The sequence below is a fragment of the Eurosta solidaginis genome, chromosome 5, assembly GCF_040869045.1.
Source record: "Eurosta solidaginis isolate ZX-2024a chromosome 5, ASM4086904v1, whole genome shotgun sequence".
NCBI lineage: Eukaryota > Metazoa > Arthropoda > Insecta > Diptera > Tephritidae > Eurosta > Eurosta solidaginis.
The window spans coordinates 30,795,498-30,817,911 of NC_090323.1; the positions used below are offsets into that span (position 1 = coordinate 30,795,498).

General features: G+C 35.5%; 1 protein-coding gene across 10 annotated transcripts in view; it reads left to right on the forward strand.

The window, feature by feature from the left end:
* Positions 1-22,414, forward strand: part of LOC137253521 (uncharacterized) — a 422,466-nt gene that overhangs the window by 248,900 nt on the left and 151,152 nt on the right. For 2 of the 10 annotated variants that reach the window (XM_067790600.1, XM_067790598.1), the window contains one exon: positions 659-16,577. The exons of 7 other annotated variants lie outside the window; for them this stretch is intronic. In XM_067790600.1, coding sequence (XP_067646701.1) covers positions 659-1,866 — 1,208 coding nt within the window. In that variant the 3' untranslated portion in view covers positions 1,867-16,577. Of the gene's footprint in view, positions 1-658; positions 16,578-22,414 lie in introns of those variants that run through there. One more of the 10 variants, XR_010953822.1, reaches the window with a different exon arrangement.

Genomic DNA, 22,414 nt, shown 5'->3' on the forward strand with positions numbered 1-22,414 from the left:
CCGCCCTCTGCTATTTTTCGGTTCTCTTTCTCTACCTGTGCCGTTTCCTCTTATTCTCCCATTCCCTCGTATGCAAGTATACTTAAGCAATAATCGATGTCGAGCTCAAATATCGTCTCGGTTCATTACCGTGTGGGAACCAAGATATGCCACGTCTCTGTGCAGCGTAAAACGTGTACGTAGTGACAAGGAAAGCTTGCCGTCAACAGCCTGCGCACGGAAGTCACTGAACAGCGGAAGCGTACTTCCGACACCCCGCTGGGGTTAAGGGGCTTTGGTTCCCAAAACTGCGGGTTGTGTTTTGGTGTTAGAACAGCAACATGAACAATTTGAAACCACCTCTAAAAAAATCTCTATCGGGACAGGAAGAAAGACGTTAGGATAAGTCGGGATAAAAGTTCCGTAAAAAGTGATTACTCCTGTCAAATGCCATATTTCAGAATTTGTTTAAAAAACGCCCAAAAAATTCTAAGATAGGGCGTTTCTTCAATCAAATTCTGAGGTAAGGCGTTATTTAAACGTTTTCTGAGATAGAGCATTTTCGAAGCGGCGGCCGAGATAGGGTGATATTCCACTCAGCAATCGATATTATATCACTTTGTTTTCTATTTATACGTATATCTATTGATATAAACATATTTACTTTGAATACATTCAGCAAATTCAGAAAACTCGAACTATGACGTCTCTTCAGCACAAGAACCCATTGATGTATCTACACAGCGCTCCAATATTGGCAATACTTCTGGAGATACAATGAACGATACTGCTATGTTATTAGTGCAAAATAGTCAAATCGATACGACTCATCAATCACAAGAAAATTTGTATCCTTTGCGTAAGCGAACACGTAAAATTTCCGATGAATTTACGCCACTTGAAAGCGCTAACAATATGCCCATCAATAAAACTATACTAAGGCAAAGGCGGCCAACTATTGCCATCGAGTTAGCAAATCTGAATGTGCATTTTACTCCCAGTACTAAATTTCCTGATGACGAAGATACCGCCAAGATGAGCAGCAGTAACACTACCACAACAGGTACTAGTGCTAATCTCAGTTTGCAAAGTGTTGGCGATAATGGCTGCGGTGATGGTGATGGTGGAGACGGAGGCGGCAGCACACCATCGACAACTGCAGAACCCGCAGTACTTAAGCAAAATCAAACGCGTCGACGAAATCAAAAACAAAAATCTAACGATTCACAATCACAGCTATTAGTACGTAAACGAAAAAATAGCAGTGCTGGTGAATTGAATGGAAATTTTGTATACGGTTGCAGTCGATTGCAGGAGCATACTGCGGATAGTAGCGATGTTGAACATTGTGTTGTGCTACCAGCAAGCGCTGTTGTACCACCAGTTAATTTAGCAAATATTTCACATGCCTATACGGGTAACAGCTTTCCATCAATAAAGATATTTGTGCCGCCTATGTATCAAATGAAGGAAAAGAAAGTAAGGAAGGCAGCAACAACAGCACTAAATAACACCACAGATAAAACGAAATCAGGAAAAAAGCGTGGTCGCCCAAAAGGATCCACAAATAAGAATTCAAAAAAACTAAATCAAATTGAATCCGCTGACAAATTGAAAGCAAAAAAAACTGAAGAAAATTTGTCAAAAGCAAATCAACAACGTGTCGGGAAAAAATGTGCTAATATTGATAATGAACTGCAAGCAGAAAATTTAAATCTATACGAGCAACTGCGTAAATCTAAGTCACAATCTCCAGCACCACTTACAGATGCCAAGCCGGTAAAGAAGAAAAAAGTAAAAACAGATGGAAATAGGCCAACGTCATCGGATACAGCTTCGGGTATGGAATTAGCTGAGCAGCGTGTACCTGTGCGTAAACGAAAATAACAAAACGAGTTGAGGACGGAGACAACCACAATGCCAGCGGCGTATTTTGACACAGCTACTGGTGACGATAATATTGTTAAACAAGGTAAAACGTCACCATTTTTATCATTATCTGACTACACTGACTGCGAACGTCAACGCACGCTGCGTCCACGTACACAGTCGGCACATACACAGGAAAGTTTGATGCATGAATGTATTTCAGTAGCTGCTAATGTTGACAATGAGGATGTCGAAAAGTCAATAAAGGCAATAATGATCGACAAGCCAATAAAGATGGAACAGACAATAATAAAGATCGAAAATGATCAAAGTGATGCTGCTGCAGGTGGTGTGGACACAAACTGCTGCTGGCAACTAGCTGAAATGCAACCGTTTGTTTTGTTGGAACGTATTAGTTGGGAAGATTAAATAAATAAAGAAAATTTAATAAACGCAAGGCGTTTTTTTTTTTTTTTTTTGATTTAGTGTGGACCAATTTAATAAATGCTTAAGTTTCAAAATCTTGTTATATGTACATATGTTGAGAAGTTAAGTGCGGGTGTTTCTACTTACTGTATGTAATGGCGAAAAGTCTATGTCTTATGAATTGTACACATTTTTTTTTTTTTTTTGTTAATTATTTTTCTATATTTTAGTTATAAGTTGTTTGTATTTTAAAAATATTATTTAAGTGAATTTTTTTTTGTTTGAGTTGCAAAATTTTTTTGTAAACTATAAAGCTACTGCCATAGAACAATTAAACATATGTACATCTATTATTTAAAGGAATATCTTCTTAAACAGTAACAAAAAATAACCAGAAATACAGAAAAAGAAGTCTCAAACCGATGGCGAACGACACGACAAGAAGTGGGACATAATCGAATCGAAAGTATTTGATTATGGTTATGTGTAGGTGTGTAAAAATCAGACCTGTTAAATTTGAATTAGCATTAGTAATCAATTAATTAAATTGCTATTTTAATGGTCAATGGCTATTTCCGAAAATAGCAATTACTAATTGATTACCATTAGCAAAAAATAAAAAAAAAATCATGACTTTTTCCGATTATTGAAAAAAAAAAATCAAAAGTATCATTTTGATTACTTTTGATTATTTTTGATTTTTTTGTTTGTTTATTTTTGAATTTCTTCTAATTTTTTTTTTTTTTTGATAATTTTCGATTATTTTTCCGCTTTGTTGAAAGAAAAATTCTCGTTTGTTGCTTGCACGGGATAATTTCCACATACAAGTACATTTTAGGATGCAATAGTAAATCGTAAGCGCTTACCGAGGCGAATATGTATATACATGCAACATATAGGGCGAATGGTATATAAGCGTTGATCTAAACATATTCTTCAGTAAGTGTACACACATGTGCATAGTTTACTACACTCATTATATAAAATAATGTGGGATCGAAAACGGCTGTTTTTCTAATTGCCCGACAATATGTAAAAAAAATTGGATTCATAGGTTGGCGTCCAAAATCTTTCATTTAGCAACGATCCTTTATGGTTTCATCCTTAAGTCTAGCCAATTTTCTTATATCCAAAAGAAATATATCCACTATTTCGGATAACGTTATGGCTATACACTGATTATTTTGTACATACAAGTACATTGGTGGATGTAACGGTATATCGTGAGCGCTTCTCTAGGCATATGGGTACATACATTAGGTGGGTATGTATATGTAATTATCGTGTCTATATATGCATCCGACGCATACCTTGCATAGTGAGCCATATTTTTATTACTAACAATGGAAATTCCAAACACATTTGTTTGCCTATCATACATATTTTTATGACATGGTTGGATATTTTCCAAGAAAATATATATATTGTCCGTTATATTTAATTTAATTTGATTAATCTAATTTATTATTATTATAAATGTTCAATTTTTATAGCTCATGCTATTCATGACTAGCACTGTTAAATAATTTGTCAAAATTGTTGTGCTAGGAACAAATTTTCAAATAAATACATACATACAAAAGACTGGGCTTGATCTCAGTATTAATAATCCGAAGACGAAAACCAAAAATTTTGAGTCGTTCGAAAGATATTAACGAAAAAATAAGCTCTCTAAATGGGTCGAAGAACACTCACATAGTGGCGATGATATGAAACCGATATTACTAAAATAAAGCGACCAATATGATAAACTTTGATTACAAAACAATCAGTGCATAGCCATAACTTAATCCGAAATAGCGGATATATTAATTTTGGATACAAAACAAAATTGGCTTGACTTAAGGATGAAACCATTATTATTTTATATAATGAGTGTAGCAAATAATGCACATGTGTATATACTTACCTGAGGATATGTTTGAATCAACGCTCATATACTTTTCGCCCTATATATTGCATGTATATATTCGCCTCGGTAAGCGCTTACGATTTACTATTGCATCCTAAAATGTACTTGTGTGTCGAAATTATCCCGTGCATGCAACAAACGAGAATTTTTCTTTCAACAAAGCGGAAATATAATAAAAAAAATTAAAAAAATCAAAAGTAATCAATTACTTTTGATTATTTAAATTTTTTTTTTCTGATTTTGGATTACTTTTGATTTTTTTCAATAATCGTAAAAAATCATGATTTTTTTTTATTATTTTTTTCATCAATTGAAAATGAATCATTAAAAATAGAAAATAATGGCAGTAATCATTAAATGGCGCTTAAAGAAAATAATCAATGGAACGGCTAATCATTACCATTAGTAATTATTATTTAACAGGTCTGGTAAAAATATGCATTTTGTGCTTAAGAGTACCGAACATTTATAAAATTTATATAAAATCTAATTTACTTAATGTTGAATAATATGAATCAAAATAGATATGTATGCATGCATATGCTTATACAAATCGAAATAATAGAATTTAAAAAGCAAAGTGAATTTGAATTTTCATATTTAAAGTTGGTGGATTATGATGCCTCTTTGCCCAAAATCGTTTAAACGATTAAACGCTTATAAAGTAAGTGATGATGATGATGAAACGCAATTGATTTGCTGTGTAATTAACAATATTTAAAGCAACGCTATATTATGCATTCATATATACATAAGAAAACTAATTCATGTCATCATAACTATATTAACAATAGCAGCATAAGATTTCTAGTAATAATCTAACGTTTGACACGATTTGATTTTTCACCGGCTTATATTTTATTTTAAAGTGTAATAATTGTATAATTTTAATACATACATACATATTAAGCTTACTGATCAGTTAACTACGCGATTTTGGAGAACATACATATGCTAACCCTGTTGTAACAAAATATTTAATAAGAAACTCTTCTGTCTGTAAAAGTTTCAAATCTTAAATAACTTGTTTTTTTTGTTGGATAGGCAGTTGCGAGTTACAATAACCACAATAATAATACCTGACATACTATAAAACAACAACGCTATGCATAGCAACACAATTTTATAAGAAGCGTGAACAAGATCTAGCAAAACTACGAATGCTACTGTTAAGATTTACATGAATTAAAACAACATGAAATGGCTTCTCGAAACCGTCTTCTCAAAATCGACTAGTGAGATTAGTAGTTTTCGCTCTATCCTTGTTATGTGTATAAGCGTGCGCCATTCCATGTCCAATCTACCTAATTTTCACTTTTTCTTCGGCATAAAAAAAGCCGCCGAAAAAAAAAAATATTATTTTAAGACTGTCCGAAATACTCAATACAAAAATTTCTGAAGTTTATTTGTAGATTTTTTCTTTTCTCGCTATTTTACTTCATTATACGTCATATGTAAAGTTTTTTGGGGACGAATGTCCACTTCCGTATTTAAAATAGTCATAATTGAATATTCTGTTATCACAGTTTTTCAAGTTTTATTTTTGAAAAACTCAAAATCCCTGACATTTATGTTTTAATTAATATTTGCTCCAAACTAAAAAATAACATAAAAAAACTGAAAAAATGTCTAAAGTTCTTGACTAACATTTTTTGACGAGAAGCAACTGACAATTAAAATGCTAAGCTTTTTGTATGAAAAACCAATCAAAAATTGGCAACTTTAAAAATAATGTATTTTTTTATATAATGTTTGATCAATTTATAATGCTCGAAATAACTTTTTACAACTATACCATTTTGGAAAAGAAATATAAAAAACGCGAATTAAATATTTTAAAATGTAATTTTTCTCTAATATCAATAACAAAACAATTGTTTAAAGCAGTATGAACAAGTCTGGCTAATTAAATACAGATGGTATTTTAAATTTAGATAATTAAACATTTAAGATAACAAATTTTAGTAAAAAGTAAAAAAATTTTTAATGTTAGTTTTCCATGTAGAACTTAAAACATTTGAAGCATTTCAGATCTCATAAATTTGCCTTTAGAATGAAATTATTTTTGTTGTGATTTTACATTTTATAAGAAGAATAGATTTGTTGATTTACTTTTTATGTAAATTAGGGCGGGTCAAATTGTATGGGAGAAAAAACTTCAGGTGCACATCCAGTTTCTATACTATGAGTCATACTGAATAATATTGTCCATGGGACCATAGGTCTGAAATGAATTTCGAGCCTCCCTAATTTTGTTAGAAAATATTTTTTTTAGAAATTTTTATTATTATTTTTGTTAGAAAATATTTTGGGATATTTAAAAATTGAATTTGCAATATGGAAAAGTAAAATATCCGTCGATTTTTGTAACAAATTCGTCGATTTTCCCCAAAAAGAACCGATAAAATGCGAAAAATAGTAGGAAAGCGTCCTATAGCGACGAATATTTTACTTTTCCATATTGCAAATTCAATTTTTAAATAGCCCAAAATATTTTCTAACAAAATATTTTCTAACTAATAATAAAAATTTCTAAGTTGAAGCTAACAATTTTCATGTGGTTCTTGTAATTTTGTTGTACACAGGAAAAAAAATTCGGTACAAAGTCATGTTGCACGGATAAGTTTTAATCCCACACCATTGGGGACCGGACAGGGTAGTTTTCTACAAGCGGAAAGATGTTCTGCGCAAAAATACTATGTATCCCACCCCCGGTTTCAGAGGGTTCCGGGGTCATTTGGACAAGTTTTGGAGGTGTATTAGCAATTGATCCCTGTTGTAAATTATTAGCCTTGCAAGAGAGTTGCTAAGTGTTTAAGAGAATGTTGTCTAGAGAGAGAATAATAACAAGCCATAATCATGATAAAAAAAACTTACAAAGTATAATCGTTACTGACATTATTGACGTTTTTCCGCAACAAAAAAAAATGTTCAAATTTCTCAACTGCACACATACATATTTCTCAAACAAAAGCAAGTTTGAATATTTTATTTCCTTTTGTTCTGAGATTGATTTTTAAATTTTATACTGCGCAAAAAAGTTCAATCATGGCCGACCAGAAGAGAGAACAATTATACCTCGTAGGTGTTTTTATCATGGCCATAACTGCGGATTTCTGTTTTTTAATATCAGTGATTTCCTACGTATGTATATCTGAAGTTGAAAAGTTCCTATATCACGTCATGATTTTGAGAAAAGGGTTGGGGTAAAACTCCCAAAACTTCTTTTCGGGTATTTTGTCTGGAACCTGACATGCTAGACTTGAAATGATTTTGAAACAAATTTTATAGTATTATAGATATTGCAACCTTTGCATATAGGACGGTATCACACACGTACTTAAAGTAAAATTGTACAAGTCTTTTACTGGTCGGAAGGTTAAAACTTTTTTTAACAAATTTTTTTTTTTTTTTGCAAAACCGTCTTATATGGTTGTTGTAGGGGAGGAACCGGACTTTGAATTGAGCACCAATTGAAGACTCTAGAAAGTCAGGTTTTACAGAAAAAAAATTAGGGATAAAACCGCGCGAAAGCATATTTTTTGGAGGTTTTTTTCCACAGTTTTCTCAGAATCATTACCAGACGGTCACCGTGGTGTAACGGTAGCGTGCTCCGCCTACCACACTGAAGATCCTGGGTTCACACCCAACAAATAAAGGTTTTTCAATTAGAAGAGGGTCGCCCCTTGCCAGTGAGAACTCGTCTGCCTTGCAGATGCCGTTCGGAGTCGGCATAAAACAAGTAGGTCCCGCCCCGCCAATTTGTAGGAAAAACTAAAACTAGCTCAACGCAAATTGGAAGGGAAACCGGCATAAAATCTCTTCGGAGGTGTTAAGCGCATAAAAATAGGTCGGACATCACTCTGATATTAAGAAAGAAAAAAAGGCAATTTGGCGGACCTGGCGCCTTATTCTGTAACTCAATTCGAGAGTTTTTTTTTCGGATTTGATAAAAAATAGGATTTAGCAACTTTCGAATCGAATTACACAATAAGGCCACTTGGCTTTCGATTCGTACGGAAAATGCAACACCGAACATTTTTTTCGATTACATCAATTTGGCGTTAACGGCTTCATTAGTTGACTATATTTTGTATAAAAATTGTTCGTAATATATGTAAATGAATAAAGTTTAAAAAAACTTAAAAAAAAACCCCCAAATATGGTGCCGTTTTAGTATCTAAAATCCACTTATAGCGTTTTCTTTTCTGAAATAAATTGTTGCCTAAGTAAATGGTAAAGCCTTAATACAGTTACTCCTACCCCAGAAAATTTTCAACATTTATAGAGCATGCACAGAACACAAATGGCTACCCCGTTTATTAGCTGATTTTCACAAAGCTTTCAATGACATAATAAAAATTCATTAGCATTCGCACTTAAAAAAAACATAGCTAATTTCCTTATAACCACATCGCCAATACATACCACTTATTTCCAACCCGTTACAACGCCCTCTTGGACGTATCTTCAATCTATTCCATATTTCGGTTATAGTGAATTTTTGAGCAATATTAAAAAGCAGTCTAGATCCAGAAAATGGTAGATTACTTTGGAAAAGGTCTTTAAAACTAAACTCATATCTAAATATGAAGTCAGGTTTTTTTTAATTTGGTTGTGGGTTTAGAGATTTTCTTAATTCCTTCTGACTCAAATGTTTTGATTTATTAGTTTTATGTACATGGTTCAACTATATGGTTGGCTCATCCGTACAATAACAAAATATGTCTGTTCAAATTGCAAAAATCTGTGTATTGGTGCGAATGGTGCGAATGGTATGGAATGGAAACATAAAACTTAGCAGTTTTTGTGTGTGTAAGAAAATGTTGCCAATGTGTTGGTTTCATTTTGGGTTTGCCATCTCCTTTTGACAATCCCATCTACCATGAAATCAAATAACTAAAATCGGCTGATGAGATGAGCCAACCATATAATTGAGTCATGCTTTATGTAATTTTATTTCAAATATGCAGGGCTTGCTGAGGCAACCTATTTGCAGCCTAAAAGTAGATTTTCAATTTGTAAAAGTTGTATGGGAATATATCGCTCATTTACTTCAATAGTGCCATAACTCAATAAACACGACCTTTGAGTTAATGACATATAAACGTACTCAATATCATGATCTATAAAAATTTACCACATGCTATAAAAATGAAAATATGCCTTTATATGCGCAACATATAGAAGTTAAAATCATTGAATGGCTCTCCTGGAAAATTGTGTTTTTGACTTATGACACTATTGAAGTAAATGAGGGATATTTGATAGACTGTAAGAGTTTGTTAAAAGCTACATGTTCAAAATTATGTTTTCTGTGGAAAGGCTGTTTTTTTTTTTTTTTGCAAATATTTAAGATTGGCACATTAATAAACAATATTTTAATAGATCATTTGAAGTCACGATTAATGGCGATGTTTGCAAATATTCCCGCCCAGTTTCCATCTGTCGCTCACAACTCTTTTGCTTCAAAATACTTTCAAGCATGAGCGCTGCTTTCATTGTTTCATTCTCCAACTCATTGCTTAAACCCACTGGATTATTTCTTATGAGATTACATGCTTAAAGAATTGGTGGTAATCAGTAACATAATTTTGAGTAGTTTCATAAAGTTGACCTCTCCGTGGTAACTTGTTGTTGTAGCGATAAAGACACTCCCCGAAGGCCTTGGGGAGTGATCGATTTTGTTGGTCCTTTGCCGGATACAGATCCGGTACGTTCCGGTAATAAGCACCATAAAGGTACTAGCCTGACCATCTCGAGAACAATTTGGTATGACCACATCAAACCCTTCTAGGCCATACCGCCCTCCTACCCCCTAGATCCATCAGGAGTTCGGGGTCGCCAGAGCCTCGGCTGCTAATGAAACAGGATTCGCCACGGGTAGGTGAGGTTGACAATTGGATTGGAAAAGCTATATTTTGCGCAGGCAACCCCTTGAGAGGGTTGCGCTACACAACCACTTGAATCAATTTGGTATCTTGGTCGCCTCTTACGACAGGCATACTTACCGCGGGTATATTCTAAGCCCTCTAACCCGCTGGGGGAGAACCGGGGTGCCTGTTATTATATTATGCGATGTACAAAGTTCTTAGAATTACGTTCTTACTTTGTGATTTGAATTGATCAATTGTATCTAAACGCATATTAACGGGGAATACTGAAAAAATACTCTCAAGATAAAATGAATTTTTGCCTTGCTCTCCTTTCAAAATTTTATGCCGAACAGGAAATTCTGTTTGCTATAAAATATTGTGTTCTAATTTTTAAGAGAGACATTTATTATAAATTTTTTAGCTATGAAAATTATACATATATTAGTAAATATATATATTTGGATTATTTTAATTTTTTTTTTACCAGCGTTTGAAAAATGTGAAAAAGCTCTAAAAGGAAACGAAATTAAGCGCATTATAAAACTGAAAATATGTGTTCTCTAATATTCGCCAAAGATAAAAGTGTCAAATTAATTTTTAACACATATATTTTCATAATTTTGTTCTTAAGTGAATCTTAAATTTTTTATGTTGCTAGACATTTATTATTTCATTTATTTCTTTTATACTTCTGTTGTTGTAGACGGCAAGACTTTGGAATAAAACGCACGAGAATATTTGTAACAATACTATTTGTAATGTTTTTATATCTGATAAAAACGGATTCAATAATTACATTTAAATTGGTTATATCGAATTAATTCAGGACTTACTTGTTCGTGCTCTTCCAATGTTTCTTTTCAAAAGAAAGAACCAGATGCGCACAAACAAAATGGCTATTAACAGAGTTCCTTGTTAACAGAGTTGCTTATAAAGTACGAATTTTTAACGAATATAAGAAAAGGTTTAAAGTACTCGGTACATAACTATTTGATATTAATTTCTATCTGTAACATCCTCTCCGTGATTCGATTCACTGCCGGGAGAATCACCCTTTACGTCGAGTACGGCAATCTTTGAAGCCGGCCTACGTAAATTTCCAGCAGCAGTCTTCACCAAGACTGTCGTAACTTGACCATCGGCTGCCGCCTTTGCTTCCAGGACGATGCCTTTCTTCCATTGCCCACGGCTTTCGTTGTCGTCGCATACAATCACCACGTCGCCAACACATATCGGCTTTACTTGTTTTAAACATTTTACGCGTCTGGTCAAAGTCGGAAGATACTCGAGAACCCATCTCTTCCAGAACGTTTGCTTTAACTGCTGTGATATATGCCACTGCTTTCTTAGACATCCCACTTCTGGTACCTCAGCTGCTTGGACGAAGTTGGGAGACCCCAACATAAAGTGGTTTGGAGTAAGCGGTTCACCGTCGCTGTGCTCAAGCGGAACATGTGTTAATGGACGAGAATTCACAAGATTCTCTGCTTCTATAAGGAGGCTATGTAAAGTCTCCAGTTGCGGAGCTTTTTCCTTTAAAGTGAACTGCAGCATCCTTTTTACCGTGCAAACCATTCGTTCCCACACACCACCAGCTGACGGATTTGCCGGAGCATTGAACAACCACTCGATGCTTCTGCGGCAGCATTCACTAGAAATGCCCTTTTCAACCTCTACCCACGTTTCTTTGCTAGCACCTACAAAGTTTGTGCCTCGATCGCTTCTCATACGAATTGGAACGCCCCTACGATTAATAAAGTTGCGACATACTATAACGGCGGCGTTTGTAGATAGATATTTCGCTAGTCCAGGTGAATAGCCCTAATCGTAAGACAAGTGAAGATGGCCACCCATCGCTTTTCCTGACGCCGTCCAATAGATACCATGACTGGACCGAAGTATTCCACGCCTGTGAATGAAAATGGTCTTACAAACGGGGTAAGCCTGTCCTTGGGGAGTTGACCCATCAATGGTGTTTGCGGAGCGGCTGCCAAATTTTTGCATAGTTGACAACTTATTTTAATTGATCTTAACGCTTGGAATGGCAATACTTGTATCGTATAGCGGCAGCCATAGACTCGAAATTATGGTGATGAAACATTTCATGGTAATGTTTACCTACCAAGAAAGACAGCGGATGACCTTTAGGCAGTATCACTGGTCGCTTAGTTGATGCGGGTACGCAATTGGCGTAATCGATTCGGCCACCCAAACGCACAACACCATCTTCATCCAATGTCGGACATAATTTGTAAATCGAGCTGCCTTTACTTACTGGCGAACCACTGGACAACATTTGCATTTCGTCCGCAAACTCAGTATTTTGAACTAGACGGTAGATAAAAGACTCTGTTTGCTTTATTTGTGTCGCCGATAATGGTTTATGTACAATGAAATCTTTCTTCTTTGCCAGCGAACGAAATTTCGATACTGCTAATCGCACCCACGTCATTATTCGGAGAAATTTGTACAAGTTGGTATATTTAGCAAAGGGCACAACGTGATCGTATGTCTGTATTGTATACAGTGTTTTAGAACGCAGCTCGGTATCGATACCTTCCTCAGCAATGTCTTTTGGAACAGTAGGCCAACTATCTGCGTCCCACTTTAAAAATTGAGGACCATTAATCCATTTACAATTTGAGTCAAACTTCTTTGGACGCGTTGCCTCGTCAGCGGGATTGACACACCCTGGCACCCATCTCCATTGGTGCACCTTGGATGACTGCAGCACTTCTGATACGCGATGAGCGACGAACTGTTTATAGCATCTAGGGTCGGATCTAATCCATTGGATCACAGTCTTGGAATCCGTCCAAAATAGTATCATGTTAGGTGTAACGTCGTGGCTGGCGATTATGACTTCCTTCAGCCGAACGCCTATAACGGCAGACTGCAACTCTAGGCGATGTATTGACAGCGGTTTAAGTGGGCTACACCTTGACCGTCCAGCGATAAAGATGACATCTGTTTTATTTTCGTAGCTCAAGCGCCAATAAGCAACAGTTGAATATGCAAGCTCACTTGCGTCAACAAAAATGTGCAGCTGAATGTCTGCCTTGTCATTAAAAAACTCCTGGTTATAACATCGTGGCACCTTTAAGTCTTCTATGGTTCGCAAACCTTTGTACCAATCAAACCATTTTTCATATATGTCATCAGGAATGGGGTCATGCCAACCCACGTTCCGCTGCCACAGCCGTTGTAGCAATACTTTAGCGCAAACTGTAGCGCTACAAAGCAAACCGAAAGGGTCAAATATTGACAGTAATACGCTAAGCATTTCCCCCTTTGTGGGTTTACGCATACCATCTAGCACCGCTTTTGGTACCCTAGCAAACGACAGCTTAAAACAGAAGTAGTCTCTTTTCGGACACCAGTGCATACCAAGTACCTTTTCAGTGGTACCTTCCCCCTTACAGGTGCTAACTTCCCTTTGCGAAAGCGGTGCTGAACTGCCCCCTACAGCTTGCATAAGCTCTTCAGAGTTGGAGCTTACGTTTCTCAGTTCAAATCCCCCGCATGCGTGTATTTCTATCACCTTCTTAGTTACCTCGATAGCTTCCTTAATGTCGTTGAAGCTATCCATATAATCGTCGACGTAGTGGCGTTGAATGGTAGCTTCGACTGCCCTCGGAAAGGTGTCTCGAAAACTTTCAGCGTTTAGATTCTTAATGTATTGGGCGGAACAGGGCGAACTAATTGACCCAAATATCATAACTCTCATTACATATATATCTGGAGGCTGGAGAGAATTTCCTCCTCTCCATAGAAAACGTGAATTTTGATCGTCGTCGCGAATCAATACCATGTGAAACATTTCACGTATACCTCCACATACGGCTACCTTTCGTAGTCGAAAATTAAATAAAATATTTACCAATGATTTCGGTTGGTATTCAGACGGACCTTTCAACAAAGCACTATTTAGGGACATATCTTTAATCTTTGCGGCAGCATCAAAAACTAAACGGCGTTTATTTCCTTTGTTTGGGTTGGTTGCTACAAAGTGTGGCAAGTACCACGTACGATCATCAACGTTGTCAATCTCAGCCACTGATAACTTTTTTGCATAACCCTTGTAAATGTAATCATCAATTTTTTGTATATACCAATCGCGATATTCGGCATCTGCATTCATTTTTGATTCGACTTGTTGTAATCGCTTTACAGCTGTGTCAAAGCTTTGCGGAAAGCTAACATTATCACTGCGCCACAGTAAGCCAGTTTCGTATCTATTGTTTATAAATTTTGTAGTATCCCTGAGTAATTTTTCTGCTCGGATGTCTGCATCTGATCGGACTATTGGTACTGATTTCACTTCGAAATTATCAGCAACGAAATACTCGGCGATTTGCTGATTGAGTTCATATAAATCTGTTGCTTCAATGTTTACATGACCCACCATTACATCAGTAGCGCTTTCTTCATTTGATCCAAAAATTGTCCACCCTAATTTGGTTTGATGTGCCGCAAAACCTTCATCAATATTTAAAACGCTAGTCGGTCGAATTAAATGCGTATGTGGCAAGCCTACCAATAACTGGAACTGCATTGCAATAATCAAAAATATTTTTATCTCTAAGCTGTTTGTGTTTACGTATAAATTCGCCTAAGTGCAAAGACTGTTCGGGCAAGTACAATTTTTTTGTTGTTTGTACACCGCTCATTTGGTATTTTGTGGATTCTGAACAAATATCGCCAATCTCAAATGAAACTCGCTTTGATGGTTCACTCGTCCTTTGATTGCTTATCCACTTGAGGCGAAGAATGTCAGTTTTACCCTTCACTCCTATGGCGTTTGCGATACTTTCCTCTATCAATGAGATTTTCGCTCCTTCGTCGATGAATGCAATTACAGTGACTTCGCCCTTTGGCCCTTTCAATTTTACAGGCAAATATTTCAGAAGTGTTTATTTTGTGTCAGCTGATTTATAAACTGGATGCAGCGAAGTTTGAAATTCACTGACCGTGGCCACTGGCTTGCTATCTTGTTCGTCTTTATTATTTGTATGTGTATTATTATTAGAATTTTCTTTGTGCAACAATCGGTTGTGGAATATATCACAGCCTTGCACTCCACATTGTCGTCGTTTTGTGCAGCTATATAAATTATGGCCTGGTTGCAAACAAGAGAAACACAAATTGTTTTTCTTCACAACATTCCATCTATACGAATTCTCAGCGTCTTTAAACTTTTGACATTTAAACAAATTGTGGTTTTCTTCACACATTGAACATTTTTTATCATCTTTATTCATAGACAGTACTGGCCTTGTTTGCAGTTTATTTCTGGTAAACGATTGCTCATGTGCAGAAGATTGTTTCACTGGCATTACATCAGTGGCCATTGACACATACAACGCAACTGTTTGAAGCCAGTTCGAAAAATCTCTTACAGATGGGTACGGTTGCTGCAAAGTTAGTATGTGGCGAGTCCACTCTTCTCTTTTGCTAAACGGTAGCTTGCTCAGTAATTCATCCAATAAAATTGGATTGTTTAAATGAGGGGCGGCGCCGGAACTTTCAAGGAAAGCCGCTAAATTTGAAACCATTGTACTGAAATTCAGAATGTCAGATATCTTCATGCTACTGGTGGTAGGGTATGCACGTGCCTTTGCAATCTGGCTACGAACGAGTAACTCTGGGCGCCCGTAGTGGTGCTCCAAAGTGCTTATTACAGTATTTACATTCGCGGGATGTATTAAAAGTGATTCAACTTGTTGACGCGCTTTAGTTTTAAGCGCTTTCTGTAGACGTAACAAGTTTTCCAAATCTGTGTAGGCATATAATCTAGTGGTTTCCTTATAGGCTACTCTTCTGGCGAGCCATGGAATTCGGGTAAATCGAGTACTTTGCGTATGGGTGGATGGACTCCAAGGCTTGCTGGCAACTGATTATAATTAACAATTGGATTTGTGGATGAAACGTGACTGGAAACGTAAGGAGTTCCAGCTGCGTATACTGATGGCGTGGCTATTGAGGGAGGATTCTAGTTATTGGCAACGTATGGGAAAGTGGGATTGACGAATGTGGTGTTAGGCGGTGTTGACTGAACCGCACTACCGGATGAGGCGACAAAAATGTTTGGGCATATGCCAGCATTGGCATGAGTGGTGTTAAATGCAAGGGCATGGGCGGCGTGTGAATAAATTGAATATTGATTTACATACATACCATTGGCGGCGCTGTTGACGTAAGCGTTGGCTGCATTATTCGTTGAAGTGATTGTGTTATAAATTGTTGAGCTTTTCGAGCTAGTGGCATAAGAGGCAGTTGTTGAGGTTATGTCAGCTACTGTGCTGACGACGGATATGTTGGCGGATGCAGCTTCCGTGCTTTGTCCATTACTGACATTGTGGACATTTTCATTTTGTTGGCGACTAATTATATTTTGCAGGTTGACCTTTTCCTGCTCCGATGAGGCTAATGCCAATTGCAGTTGCTTTACGTGCTGTCGAAGCTCTTCTTCGGCATTTTTGCATGGTGTAATTGTGCGATTGGATTCGTCGTCACTGACTTCGTTGCTACTAGGCATTTCGATAATTGTATTTTTATAGTTGCGCAGATTATATCTTCGGAAGCTTTTTTGTTCTATTAGTGATGAATTTTTCATCGAGTGCAAATAAAATAGAATGCGGTACAATTCTCGATGAACAAATATAAAAAGAATGTTGTAGACGGGAAGACTTTGGAATAAAACGCACGAGAATATTTGTAACAATACTATTTGTAATGTTTTTATATCTGATAAAAACGGATTCATTAATTACATTTAAATTGGTTATATCGAATTAATTCAGGACTTACTTGTTCGTGCTCTTCCAATGTTTCTTTTCAAAAGAAAGAACCAGATGCGCACAAACAAAATAGCTATTAACAGAGTTGCTTTGTTAACAGAGTTGCTTTTAAAGTACTTATTTTTAAAGAATATAAGAAAAGGTTTAAAGTACTCGGTACATAACTATTTGATATTAATTTCTATCTGTAACATCTGTATCAATTATACCTAATTTTTAAGAGTTCAGGAGTTTAGGACCGTTGTGCAAAATTAAAATTTTAAAAATATTATGTGAAACTTTGAAAACAAGTCGAACATCAAAATATTAAGAAAATTTGAGTCATATGCGATACGAGTAATATAATGAGTCACTTTCGTAAAGAATTAAAAAATATTTAAATAGGACGAGTTTTTTATTTCCGTGTTTCGTTGTTACTGCAATTCAAAATGTATTTTTTTTTTTCAACTTTGCTCACCTCACACATTTTCTAATCGCTTATAATTGTGAATCCGATATAAGTCCAATATATGTGTGAAATATGAGATTCAAAAAGGAGTCCTATTTCGGATCGTTTACGCTTATTATGAGCTCATTTATGAGTCCGGAATGAATGTACATATTTCCCTTCTTGCGATGGTCGTCCGATATGAGCCTTTATTCATATACCTTATGAGTATGCTTCTCTCTCTTTTAAAGCGGTTTTCAGAGCCATATATGAATCTTTGAAGCCTTAATCATTGTAGGTCAATTGCATTTAATTTGACATTGGAATTGTGAACAATTCCTGAACCTGTTTGAAAACCGAACATTTGGGAGCAATCCCGTAGAATAATCCGTTTAAAATAACAGCATAAATGCTTCATACGTAGGCCATCGACGCCAGTGCATCCAACACTAAATGCATACATAGGAGATTGGGTTGCATGTCAGATAATAATGCGGAGGTTACAATAACAAAATGACTAAAACACTTACATCGAGGTCCTCCTTAAGTAAAATCGGAATGATTTTTAGAGACTCTCAGGACCCGCCCGTAGTAATTTGAGTACATTCTCGTTCGCAGTGCACAGTTGATAGGATCCGTGAACGCAAAATCTGAGAACAATTGCTACTTTCATAATGGTTGGAATAGACTTGGCTCTTGTGCAATGCTGCAACGGTCGTTCTGTACTGGATGACATAGACGCTGCTTTACACAGTCTGAAGTTTTGAATGAATTTATGAATTTAATGCGCGTCGAAAAATATCGGGAGAGTTGTCAAACGACGCATGCTATTCTGAACTGTTGAACTTATCGAATTATATAGAAGAATGGCGTTAGTCTCCGTCGAATGAGCGGCATAATAGGGAATAAAAATTCAGTCGAATTAGGTCTATGTATATATATATTTTTTTTTCCAAATTCGATTTCTTTCAAATCGAGTTACATAATAAGACTTGTGGAGACCCGAAAAACACTTGAATTTAAAAATGATTTGTGAGTATGGCTACATTCTGTTATATCGTATATTGTTTGCCGGATGAAAAATGTTTTTTTTTTTATTAATTAAATTAATTTAAAAACCTAGCTTTCAAATATAGGTAGGTAGGTTGAACTGGCCGGTCCATGAGGACCTCACATAGACTGATTGAGTCCGTAGTGTTACCAGAAGTTTGTTATAACGACCAAACTGAAAAACCCTATCAAAAACCAGGACCAATGTTATAAAATAACTCCGTCCTCTTGGCAAATACTAGAAGCTTCCTAGGACTTAAGCCACTTGCTGCTTCTAGATCTGACAGCTGTATCACTCCTTATAGCTGGAGTCTTAGCCTGGCAAGTGCAGGGCACGAGCACAGAACGTGCTCGATCGTTTCCTCCTCCAACCCGCACTTCCTACATCTGCTATCACTGACGAATCCTAATTTAAAGGCATGTGACGCCAGAAGGCAGTGTCCAGTCAGAATACCCGTCATGAGTCTACAGTCCTCTCTTTTTAATGATAGAAGCAACTGTGTTAGTCTAAGGTTGTAAGACCTATACATAATCTTCGACACTTTACAGCCCCGCGCTTGAACCCACGCCTTTCCCGCTTGGTCGATCATGTGCACCTCTCGCATTCGCTTAATCTCGCCCAATCTAATTGGGACATCTACGGAGCAAGCTTCAAGGGATGCTCCCTTTTTAGCTAGTTCGTCCGCTTTTTCATTCCCATCTATTCCCATATGCCCTGGGACCCAATATAGATGTATGCTTTTCTCCCTGTCCCGATTCTCTCCAGAGACTGTTTACACTCTAACAAGCATTTAGATTTCAAATATAACTAACTTCTTATAAATTTTTTTTTTATTTTTTTAATTATAATTTTGTACATACCCAAACAAATCATGAATGTATATTGCAATTAACGCGAGTTTAATATAAGATCATGAATTTCTATATATGTGACCCGGTCTATGAAAAGGTGGCTTATGACTCAAAAAAAAAAAACAGCTGTTAACAGCTGCTTCTCGCAATTTCTTTTTTGCGTCATAAGCCACCTTGTCATAGACAGGGTCACATATAGTAAAAATGTAAAAGATACAAAAAAAAGCACACTTAAATGTACATTAGGGCGGGTCAAATTTTAAGGGGGGGGGGGGGGGGAACTTCAGCTGCACATCCAGTTTCTGAATCTATGGGTCATACTGAGTAATATTGTCCATGGGACCATAGGTCTGAAATGAATTTCGAGCCTCCCTAATTTTGTTAGAAAATTTTATATCCCAATCCGAATAGCGGCTCTCACAAATAAAGTACATGAAAATAAATGTCAAACTGGGATTCGGATTGGGATGCGCCTTTTCAACAATAAATTTGACCCGCTCTAATGTACATATATTTGTATGCCCGAATTACCTATGAAAATATTTCACTTTGTATGGCAGCTGAAAAAAAAAATAATAATTACATGTTATATGTAGCATTTTTTTTTTGATGCACAGAAAATGCATAATATGCAAAACGAATAAAAAAGAACAAAAAAAAAACAAAAAGTAAATATGTTGTATGAAGCTTGCTTTAGGTGGTACAAAGAGAATTTATGTAATGAATATAAATTTATAAATGAATATTGTAAAATTTTATTATTTTACAAATGAAGAAAAAATGATCGTATGTACATGTAGTCATAAAATTACATAATGAAAATGAGTAGAAAATATAAACGAGTGTAGTGTTTAGTTTGTAAGTTCATCAAGTCTCACATAAAGATGTACACAGAATTTCATAAGAATTACATACACATAATATATATTAAATTAAGAATTCAATGAAACAAAAAAAAAAAAGCATAAATGTAAGTGTCATAAATTATAAATAAAATAAAGAATTTTACTTAAAAGAAACTATTGGAAAATATTTGTATTACAACATTAAATTATTATTTACTATTGAATTTAAATATATAAATAAAATTTATAAGCCTATGTACGTAAATAAAACCAAAAAATAATAATACTAAAGGAGTTCAAAATTTTGTGTATTTGATATTGGAAATGTTGCTATAGCAAATGAAAGCTACGGATAGCGTGCAACTTTTTTCGTTTTAAATTTGTTCTTGACACATTTTGTTTTGCTTTGACAGTTGTTGATTTGCTATTCAGTATTGAAAAAATAAGCTACGCTTTTTGATGTTGCATATTTGCCATGACGTAGCAAATGCATAGCCGTGTATTTTGTTAGTGTATTGTATAAACAATATGCCACAAAAGTTTGCAATGCAATGATGCTAGACCATTTGCACAAAATTCTGAACTTTACTTTATTGGATTTATCATACCGTTGCAAACGAAGAAAACATTTGATTTTAGATTTAGGAAATGTATAAACATGTGCAGGTTTTAAATCTTATTAAAAATAAATACATACATATGTAGTATATAAAACGTTGACTCAATTGTTAAAGTAAGTGTGTAATGTACAGAATATACTTACATCAAAATAGCAGTGGTAAGTTTTGGCAAATTTTATTACAGCGGCGGTTAAAATCTAAGTAGTAGACGTACTTAAAAAAATGGATTAAACAAGTACTAGTAATCGCTTCTATAAAACAAAAATAATTTGTTCCTCTTATAGCCCAAATATCTAACAAATCAAATCCTAAAACAATTTCAACCTCTATCTTTGTTTAATAAGATAAACAAATACAATTTAGAAACACAACAGCGAATTTGGGCGATTAAAAACTTGTAGTGTAACAGATTGTAGTAAAAGCCCCGTCACATAAACAGTTTTTCATATAGATGCGTTTAACTCAATCTTAAGTGCCAATTAAACTTCCTTAACCCTAACATTCGTAACCATACCCATATCAATAACCTAAAAATCGTAAAAATTTCATAAAAATGAAGAAAGCGCAAAAAATTCCAAACATATTCCACAAAAAATAAGTCTCTTAGTCATAACGTATCCAAAACAATGAATAAAATCTACAAAAAGTTATTAAATTCACCAACTCAAATATTTTTAGGTTATGGATATGGAGAGAAACCAAAAACCAATTGGTTGGCTATGGTATGGTTATGGCTTTAGCGATATGGTGCCACAATTAATCGATTACATCGATTTCCATAAGATTGGTTCGATCAGCTGTTTTATCTGGTTATGAATAAGTCACCATTAATTGGCCCTTTATTCATTATTAGTAGATTCCACGTATTTTTATGGAGAACGGTCCCTTCAAAAAACGCGAGTACTCCATAAATAATGTAAGGAATACTCCTTTGGGAGTATAGGAGTATTCCAAAATTAATCTGTATTCATACAAAAAATGTGCTCCAATTAACATTGCGATGTCCTAGGAGAGGAGTAGGTGATCCCACTCTCGCTTTGTTTGTGAGTATTCCATAGAGTACATACGTGAGAGTACTTTCCAAAGTACTTTCACTGTAGTACTCCATGGAGCACCCACAGAGGATCATATGCCAAAGTACTAAAGAGGAATTGTGTCGGAAAGAATTTAATTTAAAATGAAGGTAAATGAAGAGGGGTAATACAACTTTTATATTCTTTACTACGAATATTCTTATGTTATTTAGCATTTGCGTGAATAAAGAAACTAATATTTCTCTATACTATAGTATGTATACATAAAACCAGTGCGCGGTTGCATTTTATCAGAGTTGCCATAGTAAAATTGTATTATCAGTTATTTGTGTGCAATATTTTACTTTTGGCAACTCTGTTCGATCGTCATCGTGTCGTGATCACTGTCGTTAAAAAACGAGCAATGATCGGCTGATGGTGGTCCGCAAACACATTGCAAAGGAGTATTGTTAGAGTACTCCAACATGAAGAAAATGGAACACGTAATCCAACAATTTTTGCAGCTACACTGGCGCCATCTCACATGAAAAAGTAGCCAACAAGCAAATTTTGTTGCAAGCAAAACATAAGAAGAAGATTTTTGACATTTTCTTTGGCTAAGGCCCGATATATCAATGGTTGAGCTAAGCTTAAACTAAGCTTGCTTAAACTCTAGTCAAATTTGAACTCCAATTAAACTACTGAGCAGTTTTTCAGTCACAGTTTAAGGCCGCCTTTGGGGTAC